General features: G+C 36.6%; 2 protein-coding genes and 1 long non-coding RNA gene across 3 annotated transcripts in view; 1 reads left to right on the top strand and 2 right to left on the bottom strand.

The window, feature by feature from the left end:
* Positions 1-13,649, top strand: part of Pi4KIIIalpha (phosphatidylinositol 4-kinase III alpha) — a 67,669-nt gene extending 54,020 nt beyond the window's left edge. The window contains exons 36-37 of the mRNA XM_028309776.1: positions 11,031-11,190; positions 11,880-13,649. Coding sequence (XP_028165577.1) covers positions 11,031-11,190; positions 11,880-12,105 — 386 coding nt within the window. The 3' untranslated portion in view covers positions 12,106-13,649. The remainder of the gene's footprint in view (positions 1-11,030; positions 11,191-11,879) is intronic.
* On the bottom strand, positions 9,316-10,086 carry LOC114356564 (uncharacterized). Its single transcript, XR_003656228.1, has 2 exons — positions 10,052-10,086; positions 9,316-9,465 (listed from the first exon to the last, which is right to left on the bottom strand). It is a non-coding gene; the product is annotated as an uncharacterized LOC114356564 (long non-coding RNA).
* A 288-nt stretch (positions 13,650-13,937) lies between the features above and the next one.
* LOC114356560 (uncharacterized) lies at positions 13,938-16,428 on the bottom strand. Its single transcript, XM_028309772.1, has 3 exons — positions 16,410-16,428; positions 14,616-14,788; positions 13,938-14,280 (listed from the first exon to the last, which is right to left on the bottom strand). Exons 1-3 carry the CDS (start codon positions 16,426-16,428, stop codon positions 13,960-13,962), a joined length of 513 nt encoding a protein of 170 aa, XP_028165573.1. The 3' UTR covers positions 13,938-13,959.
* Positions 16,429-23,342: the final 6,914 nt, after the last annotated feature.

Here is a 23,342-nt window from a genome sequence, read left to right as displayed (position 1 = left end):
TCTTAGCTTTTTAAACACTTGTACTTTTACTAGTTGCTAAAATTTCACTTATTTTGTTTTTTAATAAGAAAAGACTTTAACACCTAGTTTTAAAGACCGACTAAGTAGGTGTTAACATTTTCAAGACCGAAACTACAGGCCCGCTAGCTCTTCCTACTTGGGCCGCCTGCGTAGTCGTGGAATGGCGCTGGTGATAGCATTTACCACCCTTTCAGCACTAAACGTTTACTATAGATGTCCCTAGCACCGCGGGCAACAGACCTAGTACTGGAGTAGGTACTACTACGAGTAGTATCTCTGAAATTGCGGACTAGGGACCTAGTACGGGATTAGGCGCAAATGCCAACCTGTAACCTTTAAACGTAGCCTTTAGGAATGCGTGGGAAGAATTTACTTGGGGCATTGATTGTTTTCAGTTGATTAATTGTTTGTTTAAAAGGATATCTTTTGTGTGGTCTGGAACACTGAACAGTCTTTATGAGCCGCCATTGTATAAGAATAATTAAAAGAGACTGATCGCTTAATGAGCCTTCCAAAACCCAAAATCATGAAATACGTATTAGTTAGGTATTTGTATTCATGCAAGATTTAATCCTATACATAATATTTATGACTATTGTTTTATAATTGCTAAGATTTTGGATCTTGAATAACTAAAATTAATAAGTATATATATATGATTTGACTAGCGGCCGCCCGCGACTTCGTACGCGTGGATCCTTTTCTTAGCGGATGCCTACGTCATAACATCTACCTGCATGCCACAGGCTGATCCGTTTAGTGGTTTGGGCTGTGCGTTGATAGATCACTATGTCAGTCAGTCAGTCAGTCACCTTTGAGTTAATGTATTTAGATATGCTGCAGCCGCATCGAAAGCTGATAGATATACTGATAACGTTAGTGGGATGATGGAAATAAGTTTAGGATAGGATCATCAGCAATCATACACCAAAAGTTAAACAATTCCTTGAAGTTACTATGTCATACATGTATCATAATGATATGTCCTGACATCAAACGAAATTAGTGGCCAAAAGGAGATGCAAGTGCTAGAGATTCGTTTATTTCTATTTATAGTAGTTAATTAATTACTGAGATAGCAAAGAACAACTTAAAACATAATAAACTTGATACCTTGTGTGTGGGAAAGCTTAATCTTACAAGATAAGTATATTAATAGATTTGTAAAACTTTATTTGCCGATAAACAATATTCCTAAAGCCATCATTAAGCTAAAATCGAAAATATCTTCGCCCACATCACTTTATTACTTCGTCTGCTCGTGATTGCTTATTACTAGGGAAAAATAATTGTCTTAATAAATTAGACCTAGAAAATGAGGTTATATTCCAGCTTAATAAGTTAGATAAGTCTGCTTTGTAGAGAGGAATGTTTATTATCTTGAAGAGTTGACATTAAATTTAACAGATTTATTTAATGTTTCTCAATTATATTTTGAATATCATAGATCTGTTTAATACTAACCTGTGATGATTTAGTTAGGTACCATTGGAAAACCCCCAAACTTCTTAGGAAATGTAAATAATTTAGTGTTATCTTACAAAACAGACATTCAAATTACACTACTCCCCATATCAACTTTAGCTAATGTTTTACCATCAATTAAAAGGTTTTTTAGTCCTTTTATACCAATCCCTTTGGTCACCATCATTTCAGCCACAGGACGTCCACTGCTGAACATAGGCCTCCCCCAATGACTTTGGTCACCAATTATTATGAATTTATGAATTTTATGAATTTATCACTAATTAATACACATTTGTGAATTGCCATTGCGTATACTAAATTCAAAATTCAAANATGATGTGACGTGAGGTGCCAAACTGCGGAAAATGGCGGAGGAAATACATGATTTAGAATGAATTATCATGAATAATATTAACTACTTATTTACCTCTCAGTGTCATGAGGCAACTTAAAAAAGTACATTCTGTGTTTTTATTATTATTTAGGCAGTTAAATACTGCACAGTATTTAGTCTTTATTTTCTTCCATCATGCACAAGAATACGCGTGCGTGAGTCAATGTTCGCTCGTATGTGAGGCCTTGTCGAATAGTATCCTGTAGGTGGGCCATCGTGCGTGTTTTGTTTTCGATGTAAACTCGCGGAGATGAACAGGCCTGCTGAAACGACGAGTTCGCAACACCCAAAGTGGCCAAAAAGTTGACAACACAACCGTGTTGCGTTTTTGGCTACTTTGGGTGTCACGAACTATTTGTCGCTGACTGTACTATAAGTGCAGCAGCACACGAACTGTTAACCTTTACAAGAAAACAAACAAGGAACATTTTATCCACAGGCGGCCAGGAGGTGTTTCGTAACGTCCATGGCGGCGTACAGCGTGATCGGATTCCTGCTTCAGATCAAGGACCGGCATAACGGGAACATCATGCTGGACACAGACGGACATATCATTCACATAGGTACGGACTTGTATTATCTTGGACGTTGGATCATGATCTAGAAGATGATCAAGGCCGACAAATACCTACTTACCTTGTTCTACTTAAAAAAAAGACAAAAACCTCTGATTGATGTTCGCATATTGGTCCCTTATGCCCGTTTTCACCATCAATCCCTAATTAAGTGACCCCTACGAAAACAGAATTCCTGTTATTTGTTACCACATGGTGTCACGTTTTAATTAATTAGGGGATAAATAAAACTGACAAAATATGAGGAAAACAAACTAAGTATTTATTAAAGCTATTCTCAGGGTAGGGTCTGGTCTTAGATCCGCAGCCGTGACACTTTACACACTCCTTACTCCCCTCGGGCTTCCAGTTCCAGTTAAGGTTGTGCTTCCGAGTGCGCCTCCAGGTCTTCGCCATCCAAGAACCCGCAGGGTGGTCCTGTCAAATTGTACATACACTAGTTAGTTACTAGTTGCACGAGTAAATCCAGGGGCTGCCACTAGCGCGTTGATTGATTGATGATCATGAATCATGAGATGAGGGAGCAAGCGAAGCCGGGTAACACTACTGCGACTACGGGAGTATAATTCTATTCATTACGTTAATCTGAGTGAAACGGCATTTACAATAATGATTTTGTATAGCAGAAGCGGGGTACAATTTAGCTAGTGGCAATACTACCCTTTTTTTTCTATAATGGACAATATTACAAATAATAACTAGGTAAATTTTCATTATTCTAAGTACATCAATATCTTTGCCTAAATAAAAAGTAATAAAAAGCTTGTAATAAAATGTACGAAGGTAACATACGCATTAATGCATAATTCTATTACTCCTAATAAATAATAATTACTCATTTTTATCATTACATAAACTTTGTATGAGACTAACATGCATTATTAAAACTCCAAGACACGTATTAACTAGATTATGTTAAATTAATTTACTGTTACCTTCGTACGCAGACTATCATTAATGTTCTTAAATCTAAATACATAAGCTAGAAAAATGCACAACTTACCCAATACGGGAAAATATTTGTTTCACTTCACTTATTATTTATTTTGAAGTGCAAGTATTTTACAAATACAAAATAATGATTTCAATCAGTATCAAGTAAGTAAACTGACACGAAAATATTGTGCGGCGCGCAGAGCGTACGCACATTAGGCCGTATCAAAAGGTTGAGAGCTAATGGTCGCCGTTCGCGTTCTATTGAATCTTCGGCTCGCGCCTAGACATGGCCGCCCGGCGCTCGCGCTTGGACCGGTTACCCGCGCGCAGAAAATATTAATCACTACATAGAAACCGAACTGCGTTGTCAGTTTGTTTATTTAGTTAGTGTTAAGTTTTTATTCATTTTTATTTATATTTATAGTTTTAAGTTTTTATTTATAAAGCATTTGTATTTAATAATAGTAGGTTAGGGTTCATTATAATAATTGTGTAGTATAATATGTAAATAATAAATAAGTTAAGTTTATGTGGATCGTATACGTTACAGTACCCCCTTTCGAAAGAAAGGATTTTGCCTTATGCAAAATCCGCAATAATAAGAAAACTAATCCGTTTATGATTCGCTTTTAATGTGATTTATAAATGTTTGATTTTAAGTCTTTGATATGCCAAGCTCCTAAGTTACGACCAACCATATCCTCCAAAACGTAAACGAGTGGTGAACGTTTTTGAATAATTTTACATTTAACATATTTAGGAGTGAGCTTTTTAGCATAATAAGCATCTTTGTCACTTTGGAAGTAAGTACGCTTCCAAACTATGTCACCGACATGATATTCTGCTTCCTTACGCCTTAAGTTATAACGCTGAGAATTCTTTTCGTGAGCGTTCCATAGTGCTTTTTGTACCTTGTTAAAAATATTAGAGAGATATCCTAAGTTTTCAGCATAAATTTCTCGAGGAGCGAAAATTAACTCATTTGGGATGTCATTCTCAATGTAATGAGACCCGCAAGTTACTAATTCCCTCCCGTGAACGAGAAAAGCTGGAGTATAACCTGTTGTTTCGTTTATTGAAGTGTTGATTGCGAACTGAATTTTTGGCAGATTCAGATCCCAAGAACGATGGTCGTCGTTTACGAAGGAAGATACAGCTGTCATTATAGTCTTGTTGTACCTTTCCACAGTGTTGACTTGAGGGGTATACTTTGGTGTGAAGTTAACGTTTGGAATCTTGTACACTTTGAATAATTTGTCTAGCTCACGACTAGTGAATTGTATGCCATTATCAAGGATTACGGTTTGTGGGACACCATGAACAAGAAACACAAAGTCTTCCAAATGTTTGGTCACGAGTTCAGCAGTAGCTCGTCTCAATGGAAACAACAAACAATATTTGGAAAAGCAACAAGTAACAACAAATAAGTAGCTGTGTTGTTTCCTGGAAGGTGGTAAGGGTCCAACCAAATCAATCGAGATCGATTGAAATGGTCGGCAGCACTCCTTGGGTCTGCCCATTTTACCAAGTGTGCCTTGTGTAGATAATTTATATGCATGACAGATATCGCAATTGGAGATGAAACTCGCAACATTGCTATGCATTTTAGGCCAATAATATTTAAGACATAATCTTTTGAAAGTTTTAAATATACCAAAGTGCCCGCATGTGGGTTCAGAGTGATTAAGTTTTATAGTTTCGTCTCGATCTTCTTTTGGTATTACTTCCTTCCAGTCAAATTCTGCAGTAAGTGAGTTCTTGTTACGCATGTATCTATAAAGTTTACCGTTTTCCAAGCGATAGTTAGGGTAACTGGTAGGTGAAACTTTGCAGCCATTATAAATATTTAAGTACCATGAATCTTGACTTGCAGGCGAATCCTGTGAAGTGGATACCAAGGCGACCGGGACTGATCTTGACAAAAGGTCTGGGACAAGATGTTCTTTGCCCTTGCGATGCTTAATAACAAAGTCGAAAGAAGAGAGACGCACTCCCCATCTTGCCAAACGACCGGTCGGGTTGGAGATGGACAGAAACCATTTAAGGGCCGAGTGGTCTGTAAAAACTGTGAAAGTTCTTCCATTCTCCAAATAACAACGCCAGTGTTCGAGAGCTGTTAGGACAGCGAGTGCCTCTCTCTCAGTCACACTGTAATTTCGTTCAGGGCCAGTAAGAGATTTGCTCATATACGCAACCGGGTGTTCAACCCCGTCTATTGTTTGAGAAAGCATGGCTCCTACACCGAAGTTGCTTGCGTCGGTGTGAACCTCGAATGGATGATTAAAATTAGGACATGCTAGGATAGGGGCTTGTACCAAGAGTGATTTAAGTTTAAGAAATGCTTTATCTGCTTCATCAGACCATTCAAACGGTGGAGAAGTCTTTTTGGTTGAGGTTAACTTATTTAAGGGACCAGCAATAGAACTAAAGTTTGGTATAAATCGTCTATACCAGGAAGCCGTACCTAGAAAACGCTTCACGTCTTTTTTATTTTTGGGGATAGGGTAATTGAGGATAGCCTCAATCTTTTCAGGATCGGTTCGTAAGCCTTTGTCGTCGACCACATAACCAAGGTAACGTAAATGATTGCGGAAGAACTGACACTTACTCAAATTTATTGTTAGGTTTGCATTACTAAGTTTTTGCAGAACACGCGATAGAAGAGATAAGTGTTCCTCAAATGTTCTACTTATAATTATGACGTCATCTACGAAAACAAATACGTTAGATTCAAATTCAGGTCCAAACAAGGAGTCCACAAGGCGTTGCTGAGTAGCTGGGGCATTAGTCAAGCCAAAAGCAGTGACTTTAAACTGAAAGGTTCCTCTTCCTGGTACATAAAAGGCTGTCTTTTCCCGATGCTCCTTTTTTATAGGTATTTGCCAGAAACTTTTTGATAAATCAATACTGGACAAATACCTAGCATCTTTCAGATTGTCGAGAATCTCTGAGACATAAGGAAGGCAGTAGGCATCCTTCTTTGTAACTGAATTCAGTTTCCTACTGTCCAAACAAAAACGGGGCTTGCCGTCCTTTTTAGTAACTACTAATACCGGAGATAACCAAGGACTTTCACAGGGCTCAATGACGTCAAGGGAAAGCATTTCGTCTACTTGTTCAATTACAATCCTTTGCTTTTCAGGTGACATGCGGTAATACCTTTGTCGTATTGGCTCCGCATCACCTGTATCAATACTATGTGTAATTAAACTTGTCCGACCCAAACCTCGTTCCTCGAAAGAAATCTTTTTAAAATCGCTTACCAACTTGTCAGCAACCCTTCTTTCTTCTATATCAAGATTATCATAAGAGTGTAAAAGAAGTTTAGGTTCGCCTGATATTTCATGCAAAGTAGGATCGCTATTGTTAAAATAACTTATATTTTTTAGGTGATCAGGAAAAATTTTGAATTGTTTCCAAAAGTCAATACCGAGGATCAATGCCGAGTCGATTTCAGGGATAACGTGGGTCTTAATTATATTATATTGTCCATCGAATATGATTGGCAAAAGAATGTAGCCACGGGAAGTTAGTACTTGGCCACCAGCTGCGGTGACTGATAAAATATTGTCAGTATGTAAAGTAAAATTATAATTTACTAGCTTCTTGTGAGAGTCATTTCCAAGGATGCTTATAACAGAACCTGAGTCAAGGAGACCGTAAATATCGAGGTCCTTGATATTGTTAATATTTACTTTTATGTATGGTCTAGGGTCTTTACTTGGCTTATTATTATTAAAAATTGGAGCAGTTTTGTATGTAGAAAAGAAGCTGCGTATAAAGATAAGCCAATTTTGCCACTCCAAGCTAGTGGTAAGAGTTGCTTCTTTACTGATCCAATTTTTTTTTAGTTTTTTGAACCAGTTTCTGCAATATTGGGGTTGCAAGTGGGGCATTCTGGTGTTCGAACGTCCTTCTTTCCACACTTGAAACAGAAAATGGCACGTTCAGCCTTGCAGTCCTTCATATCATGGGTGTCGACTCGGCAGCGATGACAATAAGGTTTAGGCTTACCTAAGATACATACTTCATCATTTGATGTTGTATTAGGTTCAGCTATTGAATAAGATTTTGGATTTGGGTTAAAAAAAGTTTTAGAATTTGAGTAATTACTAGTGTAAGTTCTATTCGATTGTTTATAATTGTTAGTGAAATTTGAGTTTTTGTTAATATTTTTATTTGGTGATTGGTAAGCATATTCAGGAGCTAAAGTTCTAGAGTTTACGGCCGGTGGTTCTTTAAAATTATCGGCGCGAATTTTAAATTTTTCAAAGTTACGACATAAATCCCGTAGATCACTAATTGAGTTAATATCAGTGCAATTTGCTAAGGCCATTGAATAGCATGGGCGAATATTGTGGAGAATAATGTCCAATTTTTCGGTTTCTGTCAAGGAAGTTGACAATCTTGAAAACATTCCTTTCATAATAGACAGGTAAACAACGATATTCTCCGATTCGCCCTGTGTACGATTACGTATCTCTGTTATCATTCGATAATCGTAATCTGCAACATCAAAATCTTCTTTTAATAGCACAAGCAATTCCTCCCAAGTTTTTATCGAGTCCCTGATGCCACGATACCAGTGGATAGCATCGCCGGTGAATAAATCAATAGCACAGGACATCATTTTGTCATTAGAAAGACATTTAGAGATGCGAAGCTCTTCTATTCTATCAATGAAAGATCTAACGCAAGATTTGCCGTCATATTTAATTTTCGAAATATCATTAGATATTCCGCGATCGCATGTAACATTGATGCTAAGATTGCCGACCTCAGGTGAAATTTTTGGGTGGTCTATATCATCGGTTTTTTCTTTGGAATTACCAACAGATGAAATGTCTTTAAATTGTGCGTAATAGTTATCGAAGCATTTCATAGCCGCTTCTAGAGACCTCAAGTTTTCAGAAGATGTAGGTTGTTCGACCCTACGCAACCGGTGATATAAATGATTAAGGAGTGAAAGAGTTCGGTCAGCAAGGGCTGGGTCAGCTGCAGAGCGGAGTAGTTCCAAATTTTGCTTAATTTTGCCTAAAGTTTCATTAACGCCTTTGATATCATCTAACGTATCAAGACACGAGTCGGCAATGTCTTCGGATGCATAAATTTGTGTTAGCTTACAGACCTGCCGTCTTAGGTCAAGAACTTTACTTGCAGGTTCTTCACCTCTGATTGTCACTTCATATTGAAGTTCTGATTTTTGTAAATGTAAAAATTTCACTGGATAGGACATTTTTAGTAAAAGTATCGAGGAAGTTGTGCACAAAGTAAATAAAATTAAAAATACAATCAAGGAACCAAACAATAGGCCAAAAGCTTGAGTCCGTTCTGTCACAATAATCAGCTCTTGTTCGAGAACGAAATAAAGTCTTAAATACTGGCTAAAATGGTCTCAAATAAGAGCTACGCCAAAAACATGCACATTACCAACACCAGAGAAACGAGAGAATAAAAAAATCAAGAATGATAAAAGTAACACGGTGAAGAACTAAGACCATCTAGATTGAGGTGGGCGCCATTTGTCACGTTTTAATTAATTAGGGGATAAATAAAACTGACAAAATATGAGGAAAACAAACTAAGTATTTATTAAAGCTATTCTCAGGGTAGGGTCTGGTCTTAGATCCGCAGCCGTGACACTTTACACACTCCTTACTCCCCTCGGGCTTCCAGTTCCAGTTAAGGTTGTGCTTCCGAGTGCGCCTCCAGGTCTTCGCCATCCAAGAACCCGCAGGGTGATCCCAATACGGGAAAATATTTGTTTCACTTCACTTATTATTTATTTTGAAGTGCAAGTATTTTACAAATACAAAATAATGATTTCTATCAGTATCAATCAAGTAAGTAAACTGACACGAAAATATTGTGCGGCGCGCAGAGCGTACGCACATTAGGCCGTATCAAAAGGTTGAGAGCTAATAAGCTATTCTCAGGGTAGGGTCTGGTCTTAGATCCGCAGCCGTGACACTTTACACACTCCTTACTCCCCTCGGGCTTCCAGTTCCAGTTAAGGTTGTGCTTCCGAGTGCGCCTCCAGGTCTTCGCCATCCAAGAACCCGCAGGGTGGTCCTGTCAAATTGTACATACACTAGTTAGTTACTAGTTGCACGAGTAAATCCAGGGGCTGCCACTAGCGCGTTGATTGATTGATGATCATGAATCATGAGATGAGGGAGCAAGCGAAGCCGGGTAACACTACTGCGACTACGGGAGTATAATTCTATTCATTACGTTAATCTGAGTGAAACGGCATTTACAATAATGATTTTGTATAGCAGAAGCGGGGTACAATTTAGCTAGTGGCAATACTACCCTTTTTTTTCTATAATGGACAATATTACAAATAATAACTAGGTAAATTTTCATTATTCTAAGTACATCAATATCTTTGCCTAAATAAAAAGTAATAAAAAGCTTGTAATAAAATGTACGAAGGTAACATACGCATTAATGCATAATTCTATTACTCCTAATAAATAATAATTACTCATTTTTATCATTACATAAACTTTGTATGAGACTAACATGCATTATTAAAACTCCAAGACACGTATTAACTAGATTATGTTAAATTAATTTACTGTTACCTTCGTACGCAGACTATCATTAATGTTCTTAAATCTAAATACATAAGCTAGAAAAATGCACAACTTACCCAATACGGGAAAATATTTGTTTCACTTCACTTATTATTTATTTTGAAGTGCAAGTATTTTACAAATACAAAATAATGATTTCAATCAGTATCAAGTAAGTAAACTGACACGAAAATATTGTGCGGCGCGCAGAGCGTACGCACATTAGGCCGTATCAAAAGGTTGAGAGCTAATGGTCGCCGTTCGCGTTCTATTGAATCTTCGGCTCGCGCCTAGACATGGCCGCCCGGCGCTCGCGCTTGGACCGGTTACCCGCGCGCAGAAAATATTAATCACTACATAGAAACCGAACTGCGTTGTCAGTTTGTTTATTTAGTTAGTGTTAAGTTTTTATTCATTTTTATTTATATTTATAGTTTTAAGTTTTTATTTATAAAGCATTTGTATTTAATAATAGTAGGTTAGGGTTCATTATAATAATTGTGTAGTATAATATGTAAATAATAAATAAGTTAAGTTTATGTGGATCGTATACGTTACAATGGGTCACTTAAAAATTAGGGATTGATGGTGAAAAAGGGCATTAGTCGCCTTTCACACTTGCGACATTCTGGGGGAGAGTAGGGGTGGTCCTATTCTACTCTGCAATAAGGGCGAATATGCAATAAAAATGTAAATCCTACCTATTTGATAGAGCTTGAATTTTTTTATAAAAGGCCATTTTAATTTTATCCAACGTTTATTGATTGGACGCCTATTAATATAGGCCGTCAAGCTATTCTGAATACTATTTATCCAATTAATAAAAGATGTACTATCGGCAATAGTGTTAACTATCCATTTCCGTTTTTGCTCTCGCTCTCATCAAATGTTGATTCTTTGCGATAGAACGAGACGACATGACCGGCAATACTGTTGCCGATAGTATCACCTGTACCACTCATTACTGAATACTGCAAGAACCTACTCAGTTCTACCGTTAATGCATACCGTAGTAGCAGTAGTAGTAGTGTTGCTTTACCGTTTACCCTTCCCCAGATTTCGGCTTCATGTTCGAATCCTCACCCGGTGGTAACCTGGGCTTCGAACCTGACATCAAGCTGACGGACGAGATGGTGATGGTGATGGGCGGCAAGATGGAGGCGCCGCCATTCCGCTGGTTCTGCGAATTATGCGTGCAAGCGTTCCTCGCTGTCAGGTAATACAAGCCTTTGCTATCCAGATAATATTCGTTTGAGTTCTAGTCACTTGTATGTAAAGCCCGGTCTGTAAGCATCTTAAATAGAATTTTGTCCAAAGACCCCAAGCTACCCATCCTTATCGCTCGCGCGTAATTATATTGCTGTCGCGACTGTGCGACGGGCGCCCGCAGTGAGTGTACGAGCGCGACAGCAACATAATTACGCGCGAGCGCAAAGGATGGGTAGCTTGGGGTCATTGGACAAATTCTACGTGCTCACAGACCAGACTATACACTAAATACCTGCCCCGAAGTAATGAAGTAATCAGGTAGGCGATTCAGAAGTTTCCTCAACTAGTCGTTATTTTCCGAACCGTGCTATGACTAAGTTATGGTAACGTTCTGAATCGCTCACTTCGGTTAACTTTAAGATTAAACCTGATATCAAGGCGATGAAACCATAGGTTGCAGATAACTCTTTAAACATCAATTCCCACCATGGTAGGTTGAAGTCCTTGGGCCTGTCTCGGGGACAGATCCCGTGATTGGTTTCTATAAATATAAACATTCAACCAAACAAAAGACGCTTGAGATATAATGGAGTTTCTTTTTCGTTCTGTAATATGGACTTCAGATTCACTGTATCCAGTGCAATCGCATTTTATGTGACGAGGTTATTTTATGTGTACTATTTACTATTTTCACAGGCCGTACCAAGAAGCGATCATCTCCATGGTATCCCTTATGCTCGACACGGGCCTACCCTGCTTCCGAGGGCAGACCATCCGTTACCTACGCGCGCGCTTCGCCCCCAACTCTACAGAGAAAGAGGCAGCTGCTTTTATGCTGTCCATCATCAGGAGTTCCTTCCTCAACTTCAGGACCCGGACGTATGATATGATACAGTATTACCAGAACCAGATACCATATTAATTGGTCACTCAAGATTATGGGCGAAGTTAATTTTATAATATGACAATCTTGTAAATGAGGCGCTAAAAAAATGAGGCACGTAAAAAGTTCTTCAGAAGATGGTAATAACTAATATTATAATGGTAATCTTCTGAATCAGGTGGGTAGTTAATGCTATAGCCAAAAAGGAAGATACTGTCTGGATAATGGGATATAAGAGAAGAAAGTTACATTTTTCACTTTTTCAAGAAATTATTTGATCACTTTTCCTTGTTTCTGAACCTCATCTATTGCTATTGTCTTGGGTTTACGTGCAATATCTATTTTTTAACTTGCTCAGTGAACTCAATTTTTATTAAAAATTGGTTACGATATCCAGTTGACCTTATAGGTTTTCAAGATTGTCGTCGTATTAAAAACGAAGATCTTCATGCCATTTAGAAGCTCCATGTCGGTTTGAGTCGAATTGAGAAAGTGATTTCATCACAATGTATGCGTAATTTATTTATCATGAATTTTCAAATATAGTTCAAAATTCAATATCAATCATCTCGTAAAAAATAATACAAACTCCTGTAACTGTTTTATTATTATTTATCGGTATTGCTCTTGAAAACTAACTCAACTAAAAAATATAAATATATTGTGTGATTTCTTTGGACTTTTTTCCGTCAATACTTTGGTTTTTGGCTATTTCTTTACTTCTGTTAAGCTGTAAGGGATAGTAATCGTGATACTATTATATGGTTAATATTTATTATTCTGGTTTCGGATGAACAATATTTTAGAATGTAAGTCATTTGATCGAATATTTCAAATTTATATCCATTAATCATTCTTAAATTATTATAGGACTGTTGTTGCCCCTGTACTTAGATATTTATCTAAATGTATTATATCACTATTTATATGTATGTATATGGTTCAATTAGTCTTTGTAGTAAACTCTTTATGATGTTGTAAAAGGGCTCTTTTAGATTGGCGTATTTTACGTATACGTATTTACAATTGTGCTACATTACATTTCGTGTAAGGACTTAAAAGAAGTTATTAGCACTTACTAAAAAGTTAAAAACCCTTATAATGCCAATCTGAATGAGCACTATTTGTGTACCCTCTCCCAAAGAATTTGCTGTATTTATCAATGTTTGTAATTTTCAATAGGTAATGCCAACATGCTCTTTCAATATTGTGAAGAAACATATTTATTTTATGGTATTCAGCAAAATATTACTTGCAGAGTACTTTTCTGTTGTTTATATTCAGAAAATGTATAATAGAGAAAAGATGTCTTCAGATCTATACACATTTTATTGTATTTACCTATCTACTGTATTAAATATGTATCACATGGCTGTTTTATACTTCAATCCATAAAAATAACTAGTATTTTGTAACTAAAACTCGTGTTTTTTAGGATCTGTGTTGTTGAATTATGTTGGAAGAGATATTATATTATTAAAGATGTGTAGGAAATTTTAATATTAATGTTATTAATTTTGACATTCCTGTGATTATGATCATTACCTTGTTGTTGATGAATAAAGTATTTGGTAGAGGTATTATTTAGGACTTTTATTTTTAACAATTTCTAAAGTCTAGTCGCCGAGCACGTAGAATTTCGTCCAATGATCCCAAGCTACCCATCCTTATCGCTCGCGCGTAATTATATTGCTGTCGCGCTCGCACACTCACTGCGACCGCCCGTCGCACAGTCGCGATAAGGATGGGTAGCTTGGGATCATTGGACGAAATTCTACGTGCTCGGCGACGAGACTTTATCATATGTGCCGAAGTCAGTTGAACAAATTAACCAAGTTTTTGTCTGTAAATATTAAAAAAAGATACAACTATTTAATTTATAAAGTTATGCTTTTATTCAGTTTCTTGACCATAACTTTCAATAAACGATAAATAGAACTCAATTTTCTTTATACATTTCTTAACTTTGCTTATGTCTAAGTTTGGCAAATGCTCTCTAGTGTGTTCGGGGAATTTTCTGGAAAAATTACTTTTGTTGTTGGCACTTTTATTCTGTTTTCCAGAAGTTTTCGCTTCACTGAATATTCTGTGTAAATGAGAAAGAGCTGCTTTGCAGTAGAAAGATTTTTTATCTTTACTCGGTCCTTTTAGTATTTGGAACACATCATCCTTCATGACTTCAAGACTGGCTTCATCTGTTTCAATTAGTTCACTCTGTAAATAGAGAAAAATCAAATTAAATTCTGAACTTACAAAGAGACAGTAGTAGTCTTGAATATACCAAACCTAGTAAAAATACTATGTGACAGTATGATACAGTCAGTAGGTATACCAAATATTCTCGTGATCTTGTTTAAGACCATAAAACTATTAAGAACTTTGAATTAAACCAATTAAAACAGTTTCCCAATTACTTTAAAAATTCGCGCTACATTTCAGGCTCACTGGTTCTTAAGTGTTAAGAAAAGATTTGACTACTATAAATACTACATTATATTCTGTGATACTACTTATCCAGCACTATAAAATATAATCTTTAAATGAATTACCAGTAAACATTTTTGCGCTACAGCTTCCACAGCTATTGCTGGATCTTCAAAGTTGGTATTGCTATCCAGGTTCCCACAAATACTCAAAACGTAAGTGGTCCCTTCAATTGGGTCTATTTCACCATTGAAATATCTGGTTGTGAATGCATAAGCTGCTAAAACNGTATAGGCTCCTTAAGAGCATTTGACGATTTGCAAGAACTAATTTAATTAGTCTAAACAAATAAAGATAATTTTTTGATTTTGATTTTGAAGGAAGATAGGAGGCAATAATACTGTCACCTTCCCTGGAGCGAATTCAAATGCACCCGCACTTAGTTTTAGACAAGGCACCTTGTCTTCTCAGATAGACGTGATTCATTACCACCCAGGTTTTGTTATCGTCCACATAGCTTTGACTATGCCATCCCGCAAGAATATGGTGTGCCTTATGCTCCTAGCCACCACAATACAGATAGAGCTCGAAGGATCCGTGCCCCGTCATGGAGCGATCGTTCGAGCAACCTTAAACTTCTGCACGAGTGCGAATAAGGTTAAGTGACCCAACTTAGCTATGGCGAGGTAGTTTATCAACTACTAGACTACAGCACAGTCTAGCGAGTCTCACGTCAAACGGCCTCTCTGTCCTCCTAAGGCGGAGCTTTCACCTCGTTCTTCACGCTTCGTTAAAGCCAACGATGTAGCCCTGTAGACTTTCTGGGCCTATTAAGGTCTTAGAAGATGGGCAGCGTTACCCTTGCCTACGAGGGTGATGCCTTAGATGGGAGTCCTGTACAGAATTATGCTTTTGAGGGTGCCAGTATAGAGCTCCCGGCCTTTCTTTATAGCCTTCCGACATAGAGTTTTCGGACCTCTAAATTAGGGAAGCAGCCACGAAAAAGCAAGCTGTCTTCCATACGCACGGCGACGAATTGGTAAAAGTGCGAGCTGCCACTGGTTATATATAATTAAGGTCACCGTATTTGCACTCACTACTTGGTGCCACTGGTGATTAACAGGACCTTACTCTTAGATATTTGATCTGGCCCTTAGCTTTGACAGTGATGTGGGCGTCAGGTGAAGGTGTCAGGGATGCTTTTAAATATAATATGTGGTCCCATAATTCACAAATGTCATTTGGATCATTATACATTATGTCATTGTTATTAATTATGTCAATATTATTATTTGCTATGTCATTATTACAATTATTACCTATAATACGCCACGTCGCTTTACATGTATTCGGAGCATTCTGTATAACTCTCTGGTTTTCCAGTTGTTGGGCTTTTTTAATACATTTTTTTAGTATTCTGTTATATTTTTTGTAGTTATATTTCTTACTAGTTCTATGAGTTTTATCACTTCTACTGTACTGAATATATAAAAGTCTTTTCGTTCTGCATGCCAATTTGATTCCCTTACTTAGCCACTTCTGATACCTAAATCTATTTCGAATTTTCACAAAGATGTTTGGAAAGCAAAGCAAGTTAAAGAGCTCAAACAAAGTGTGCAATTCATTAAAAGCTTCATTAGCATTACAATTATTATAAACTTCTGAAAATGATAAGGCAGAAATACATGTCTTAAACTTGATTATGTTTTCTCTGCTATAGTCAATTTTTTGTATAGTTATGTCTTTAGATATTAAGTTTAGCCTAAACGACACAGTTTGAGCCGTTTCGTGATCTGATAGTCCAAGCAGATGAATATCAGATGTGGCTTTACAAACATTGCTAGCTATTTGATCTAAACATGCTTTCTTGCGAGTTGCAGAATTAATGTGTAATTTCAGTCCAAAATTTCTTAAAATGCCTGTCAGTTCTTTAGTCATGTTATTACATTTCAATACATCGATATTCCAGTCACCTGTCAAAAAGATTTTATGCTTAGTTTTATTTTTGCTCAAATGCTGTAAAAGTTCTTGAGTTTTTAAAAAGAACAATTGCGCATCAGAGTCAGGAGTTCTATAAATATTTGTCGCAGACGGTCATGAGTACGGACACTAAAGTGAAACGCAAGTGCGTCACCTAGCGGCGAATCGGCGCAACACCGCTTTGGCGCGCTTCGACAGAGTCGTAACGGTCACGGCGGGACGGATCGAACTCACTTTCGCTCCGGACGCCGACAAGATCACGGAACTGTCCCACGTTTCACCTAGTGCCTATTTTATCGCTCAACGAAGTCTAGATTGTAGTACTAAGAACTAAGTGCTGATTTTGAACTCTGTCTGAAGATTATTAAAAGTGTTTGAACACAAGTCTCATTCTCATTGCACGATACCCTATTTCGCCCACAATATCTGAGGTTCGAATCCCTGACGAGCCGACATCAGAATTGGGATCGAATCGTGCAATTGAGATCACTTTCAACGATATTGGAACCAACACGCTAATGAAGAGGCCAACATTTGCGACCAACAAAATAAGAACATACCTACTACTGCCGGCAAGCTCCTTTGGCATCCAGGTACCGCTCGCTCGCTGGTCGTTCACTGGGCCTCGACCAATGTCGTCTCACCCGGTGGGCTAGTACCGCGCTGAGGGCGGAACAGTGGTGTCAAAGTCGAGCTGAGGGTATGCCCGGAATATAACTGGCCAGAAGAATGAAGAATCAGGATAGATGACGCGGGGCGATGGTCAAGCTTACAGCGTTGAACCGGCGCGGGACGGCGGTCAAGCTCACAGCGTTGGACCGGCGCAGGACGGCGGTCAAGCTCACAGCATTGGACTGGCGCGGAGTGGTGGTCAAGCTCACAGCAATGGACGGCGGCGGCGGTCAAGTGGAGAACATTGGTCCGGCGCGGCGCGGAACGAGGTTTCCCGCGAGTACTTTGGATCACAAGGGTGAGCGATATTGTTTTTCATTTGATTCTTTTGCTGAATACTTGTTGTTGTTGGTTAAGAGCGTTGTCACATTTTTCATGCAGAAATCGAGAATTTGGCAGATTTCGAAATGATTTTAGTCATATAATTTATTGTTATAGCTTCTTTTGACTTATATCATCGTAAATATCATACGTTTTTGCGGAATGTCTATTGACAAAATCTCGTTCAAATTGGATTTTTGCCTACGATAACAGCGAATTTCGAAAGCCCGATTTCCAGGTAACTCGCGAAGGCACAACTTTGAACTAATATTACAACAAATTTATTTCTAAGTAAGAAGATAGAATGTATTCATTAGAATAAGCATACCCTGAAGAAGAAAGTGTATTGAGAAAATTTTGATGTTTAATTCATTAAAATGCATTTTTATCATGTCTAAGATAGTCAAAATTCGAGAAAATTACTGCAAGAAAACAGGTCACATCTCATAATCTAAAAGTCATTTGGCAACATAAACTACTTTATACTTAAGAAGAAACATAGTACTATTATTGTGTGAAAAAGAAAAAATATCTATCTTCAATCTTCAAATGAAAAATTAATTTGAAAATACTATAAAATCGGGTGCATCAAATGGCATAAATCAGTCGTGCTTTGGCACTCGTAGACGCCGGGTCTATGTCAGTTGACTGCCCACTGACGTATATGCGTCACGCGTGATTTTTTCGTAAATTGTAGTATGATTGAGTACTTTTGATCCGCAAGTATTTTTAATTTATTTGTTTAGGTAAATCGGACTTGTAATTTCTTTCTTTTCAAACTTTTTATTATTTTACTTACAGAATATGGGTAGAATAGACAAAAGATATTATTATGGTATCTGTTTGGTCAGGAAAAAATAAATGACTAATAAATGACTTTAACAGGGTGTCAAAACATTAGTCTATGCTATTGAGTTTCTACCAACATAAAATATACTCTTCCTTACTAATAAAAGTTGAATAGCGTCTGTATGGTCACACAACGCTTCGTCATGTTTTTCCGAAAGTCCAATTGCTGACGACTGAATGAAAGAAATTGGTGCGTAACTATTCATCTGATATTAAACGTTTAGTATTAAAGGAGTAGGTCAGGTAGATGGCAAATCCACCAGCGGTCACTTAGTTAGGTATTTGTAATGAATATATAAAATGAGTTTATTTTTAAAAGTATAGGTACAGGGTGGAAACGATAAGTGATTTCACTTGATTCTAAATTAATCTCAAGATATCGGAAAACTGTTTACTGTTCCTGTAAGTGCTTCACGAGCTCTTTAAAACAATAACAATAAATAGGTTAAAGAATAAACTGGATCTATGCGAAAATTCAATGTTTCCGAATTTCATACTAAATGTATGCCGCCAGCCATACCTACCATATTAGAAGTGTTAATTTTTTTAATTTAAATTTTTAATTGAATAATAGAATCAGACAACAAACTCGTGAATTGCATTCTTATTTAAATTATTTACGTAAAACATGATTTTAGATTTTACTTGCCATAATATCATCAAGAGATACTAATTAATAAATACTAAATAAACAGGTAAAGGGGACGGCACGGCACTCAGAATTCTCAGAAACCATTGATTTCGTGTTTGTTTGTAACTGTAATAAATGTATGAAAGCTGGAAATATAGATTTTTTGAATAGATTCAGTTCGTTCTTAAACATAATATTATTGATGCCGTTTGCTAGGTCTCATGAAGCACTTTTTCAGTAAGTAACCGACATCTTGTATACCTACTATAAGAAATATTCGAGTGAGATCACTAATCGATTATTTTCGTCATCCTTATTTGTATTAAATTTAATTAAAATACACTAAGGCTGAGATGCACCACCTAACTTTGAACTTAACTGACAATAACCGGTGTTTTATGTAAGACAGATTTTTGACATCAAAAATTTTGATGTCAATGTAAATGCAACACGGCCTTACAAATGTATCGTAGACAGTACCTTTTATTTTCTTCATAAATCTTTCTTTTCTTCATAAAGCTATCTACAAGCTTTTATTTTCTTTGACATCTGGAGTCGTAAAATCTTGCAACTTAAAATTTACTTATGTACTTCCCGTTTTCCCATTAAGCTGAAATTTTGTATGTCTACACAGGCATGCAAAATTTCGTTTCGTTTCGCACTAAATAATTTAATTTACACGTGTTTACATGCGATGGCCAAGTCAATTTATATTTATGTAAAACGTTAAAGATTTCCTGGACTGGACTTAGTATTACATGGACCGCACAACTTTTTACCGTAGAACAACTGAGTAGCGAGACTTGGTTTTTTGACAAGTATTGTTTTTGTTGGGTTTGTATTACAGAACGTATGTGTCTAATGGGATAACTATTTAAAAACACGATTACATAAATTTTGCTCTAAGATATGGATAAAAATCTTAAAGTTACCTCTGATTTTTTTATAAAAGCATTATACGACCGTGTTTTATAATAATAAATTCTATAAAATCACAATGATATCAGTATTTACCTCTTTGATTTCCTGACTTGTTTAGACTTACAAAAACCAAATATTTATTACTAGTTGACCCTGCGAACTCTGTTCCGCCTTAAAGGCAATTAATAAGCCATCGCAATTTTTCCTTATTTGCTCACCGACCGTTTAGACCTACCCTGGACTACGACAAACATTTTAAAATCAAAACCAGCTCAATTGGCCCAGCCGTTCTCGAGTTTTAATCAGACTAACGAACAGCAATTCATTTTTATTTATAAATTATTTTAATACAGTGTGAGTCACGTTAAAGTGTACATATAAAAATAGATGAAACTAGACCTATTTTTATCGACAAAAAAGAGGTCAAAAAATTTTTGAGATTTTTTTTTAATTTTTTATAGAATTTTTTTTCTTCAAATTACTTATTGTAAAGAAAACGTAATAACTTTTAAACTAAGCGGTATATCTTGATAAAATAAAAACAGTAATAATGCTAAATAACAGGCAATACTAAAAAATACATAAAATACACAAAAAAGGTCAACAAATAATAAAAAATGATACTTTTTGAAAAAAATCTGCTTAAAAATTCGTGTTTTTTTGGTTATTTTATAAATTTCTCCAAAAAATGCCCCTATAACCGGTGGTTTTTATTACTTTGTATTATTTTCTATCGTATTATCTTTGTAAAACCAAAAATCGCATGTCTCTCGCTATAAGTGCTAACTTTGAGATTCCGGACAAAGAACTCCCGCCTACACGGCGACAGTTGGAACTAGAGCAGCTAGAAGTATACAGCTTTCCCGTACACACACTCACCGTCAGCAGACGGTGGTGGTGGCCTATGCAATGCCTCCCGTGCTGCCTCACGACCCCGTTACGCTGGCCATTACTAAGGAAGTAAAGAAATTTATTCAAAACTGCCACGCGGTCTCGTGCTAGATGGGCGTCTTAAAGGCCACCTTCTATCAACGGGAGCGCGTGGTAAGTAACTTGCTTCTGAATGTATNCATACCATAGCCTGTCATAATCATAACCCTCCTTTGGCTTTGCCGTAGTCGGGTAATGAGGTTTGACTAGTCAAACCCCGATTTCAATTAATTGAGTTTCGACCTTTGCCTGACCAAATTAGTTACTCCTAGGTTTGACTAACATTCTTTAGTCAATGGCCGAAATGTTTGGGCTTTGACTAAGACTTCTAGCCAGACCTGAGGATTGACTAGTCAAACCTAGGAGTGCCAGAACTTTGAGGTTTGACTATAACATAGATAAGTAGGACGCTATATCGGACACTTATGCTATTAAAATGACCCCTGAAAGAAGTAGGTACTTAGGCTCTCCAAAAAACAAACAGCTTGATAAGTTTTCGTTTTTGGTAGGTTTCGTTCGTTCGTTTCAGCCAAATGACGTCCACTGCTGGACAAAAGCCGGGAGGATTCCACCACGACTGGTCCTGCGCTGCCCGCATCCAGGTACTTCCCGAGATCGTCGGTCCACCTAGTGGTAGTGGTGGTAGGGTACCTTAAACCATTATGATTGAGTCATGGCAGAGGCCAATGGCATCTAAGCCTTCCCTAACAGAATTGTAAACTAAGTTCGTAAAAGTTGTAAATCTAAAAACTCGTCGCCTGTATGTTTCTTGTGTTTACTTCGCTTCGTTAAGCGATTAAAACTAAAATTTTGATAAAAAACAGAAATAAACGCAGAGTAAAAAAAATTAACTGTCTCTTGAAATAGTGCAAATCTAATCTAAATAAACTTCAATAAAGTCTATGAAAATCTAAATATACAGTGTGAGTCACGTTAAAGTGTACATATGAAAATAGATGAAACTAAACCTATTTTTATCGACAAAAAAAAGGTCAAAAAAATTTTGAGATTTTTTTTTATTTTTTTATAGAATTTTATTTCTTTCAATTACTTATTGTAAAGAAAACGTAATAACTTTTAAACTAAGCGGTATATCCTGATAAAATAAAAACAGCAATAATGCTAAATAACAGGCGATACTAAAAAAATACATAAAATACACAAAAATGGCCAACAAATAATAAAAAATGATACTTTTTGAAAAAAATCTGCATTTAAATTCGTGTTTTTTTGGTTATTTTTTTAAATTCCCCAAAAAATGCCCCTATAACCGGTGAATTTTATTACTTTGTATTATTCGCTATCGTATTACTTTCGTAAAACCAAAAATCGCATGTCTCTATCCCTATCACAACGTTTGCAATGATCGTTTGAACTAAGCCTCTCCGGGCGCGCTCTACATGGTAAAATAAATCTCGGAGGCGAAAGCAGGATAATCTTTAAATGAATTACCAGTAAACATTTTTGCGCTACAGCTTCCACAGCTATTGCTGGATCTTCAAAGTTGGTATTGCTATCCAGGTTCCCACAAATACTCAAAACGTAAGTGGTCCCTTCAATTGGGTCTATTTCACCATTGAAATATCTGGTTGTGAATGCATAAGCTGCTAAAACATTTGCAATGTTGAAGCGTATTGCTGGAGATGGTTTTACAGTCTGAAACGTAAAAGTAACATTTAATTTTATGTTTAACCTCGTAAGCCCGGATGTGCCTCAGAAGGAACTGAAACTTTGTAGTCAGTAACGCGCCGAGACATTTTCGGAGGTGAATTGTAAGTATCGCCGGATGTGCCCTCAGAGGAACTAAAACTTTAGCGATAATTTTAAGTTCAAAAATTCGCGCCTATCGAATAAAAAGAGTGATAGTCTATGGCTTAAAGTATTCAAAATCAAGTATCCGAACTTATTAATGTAAAAAAAACAAAATGTCACTGTCAAATTATCATTTTTCTTTGACAAGGTGGTTCTTCCGAGAGGACGTGATGTACGATTAATTTTTTTTCTTCACGTAAACGTAGTTTAATTGAAAAACTAACCAGTATAATTTAAGTTAAAATACTGCTAAACATGCAAAAAAAAATTTTTACCAATTCGAAGAAGTTTTGTAAGATTTTTTTTCGTTTGAAAATAATAGTTCTTTTCAAGGAACATTCGGTCTTGATGGTGAAAGTTTTATTTTTGTATATTTTTTCTATTGAGATGGATTGAATATTGGACTTTTAAAATTATGATATGATTGAGAAAATTTACCATGAGAACGTTCTGATTTTTAGTTTAATAAATATTATAATTAACATGAATATTCACTTTACTTCTTATTAGAGATGAAACGGATATCCGGTAACTATCCGGTAGGCCGGATATCCGGCCTAAATTTACTATCCGGCCGGATACCGGATAGTAACTCACTATCCGGCCGGATACCGGATATTAAAAAACTACAATTTCCTATTAATAAAAATGAAATACATTAATCTTTGAGGTAAACATCAATAAAATGGCTTATTATAATGACAGCTTTTATTTAAAGCCCAAAAAGTTACAAAAA

Source organism: Ostrinia furnacalis, unplaced genomic scaffold (assembly GCF_004193835.3).
Source record: "Ostrinia furnacalis isolate ACB-3 unplaced genomic scaffold, ASM419383v2 OfSCF2829, whole genome shotgun sequence".
Taxonomy (NCBI): Eukaryota; Metazoa; Arthropoda; class Insecta; order Lepidoptera; family Crambidae; genus Ostrinia; species Ostrinia furnacalis.
Note: the sequence above shows the minus strand (reverse complement) of the source record. Positions and strands in the feature narration are given on the sequence as shown.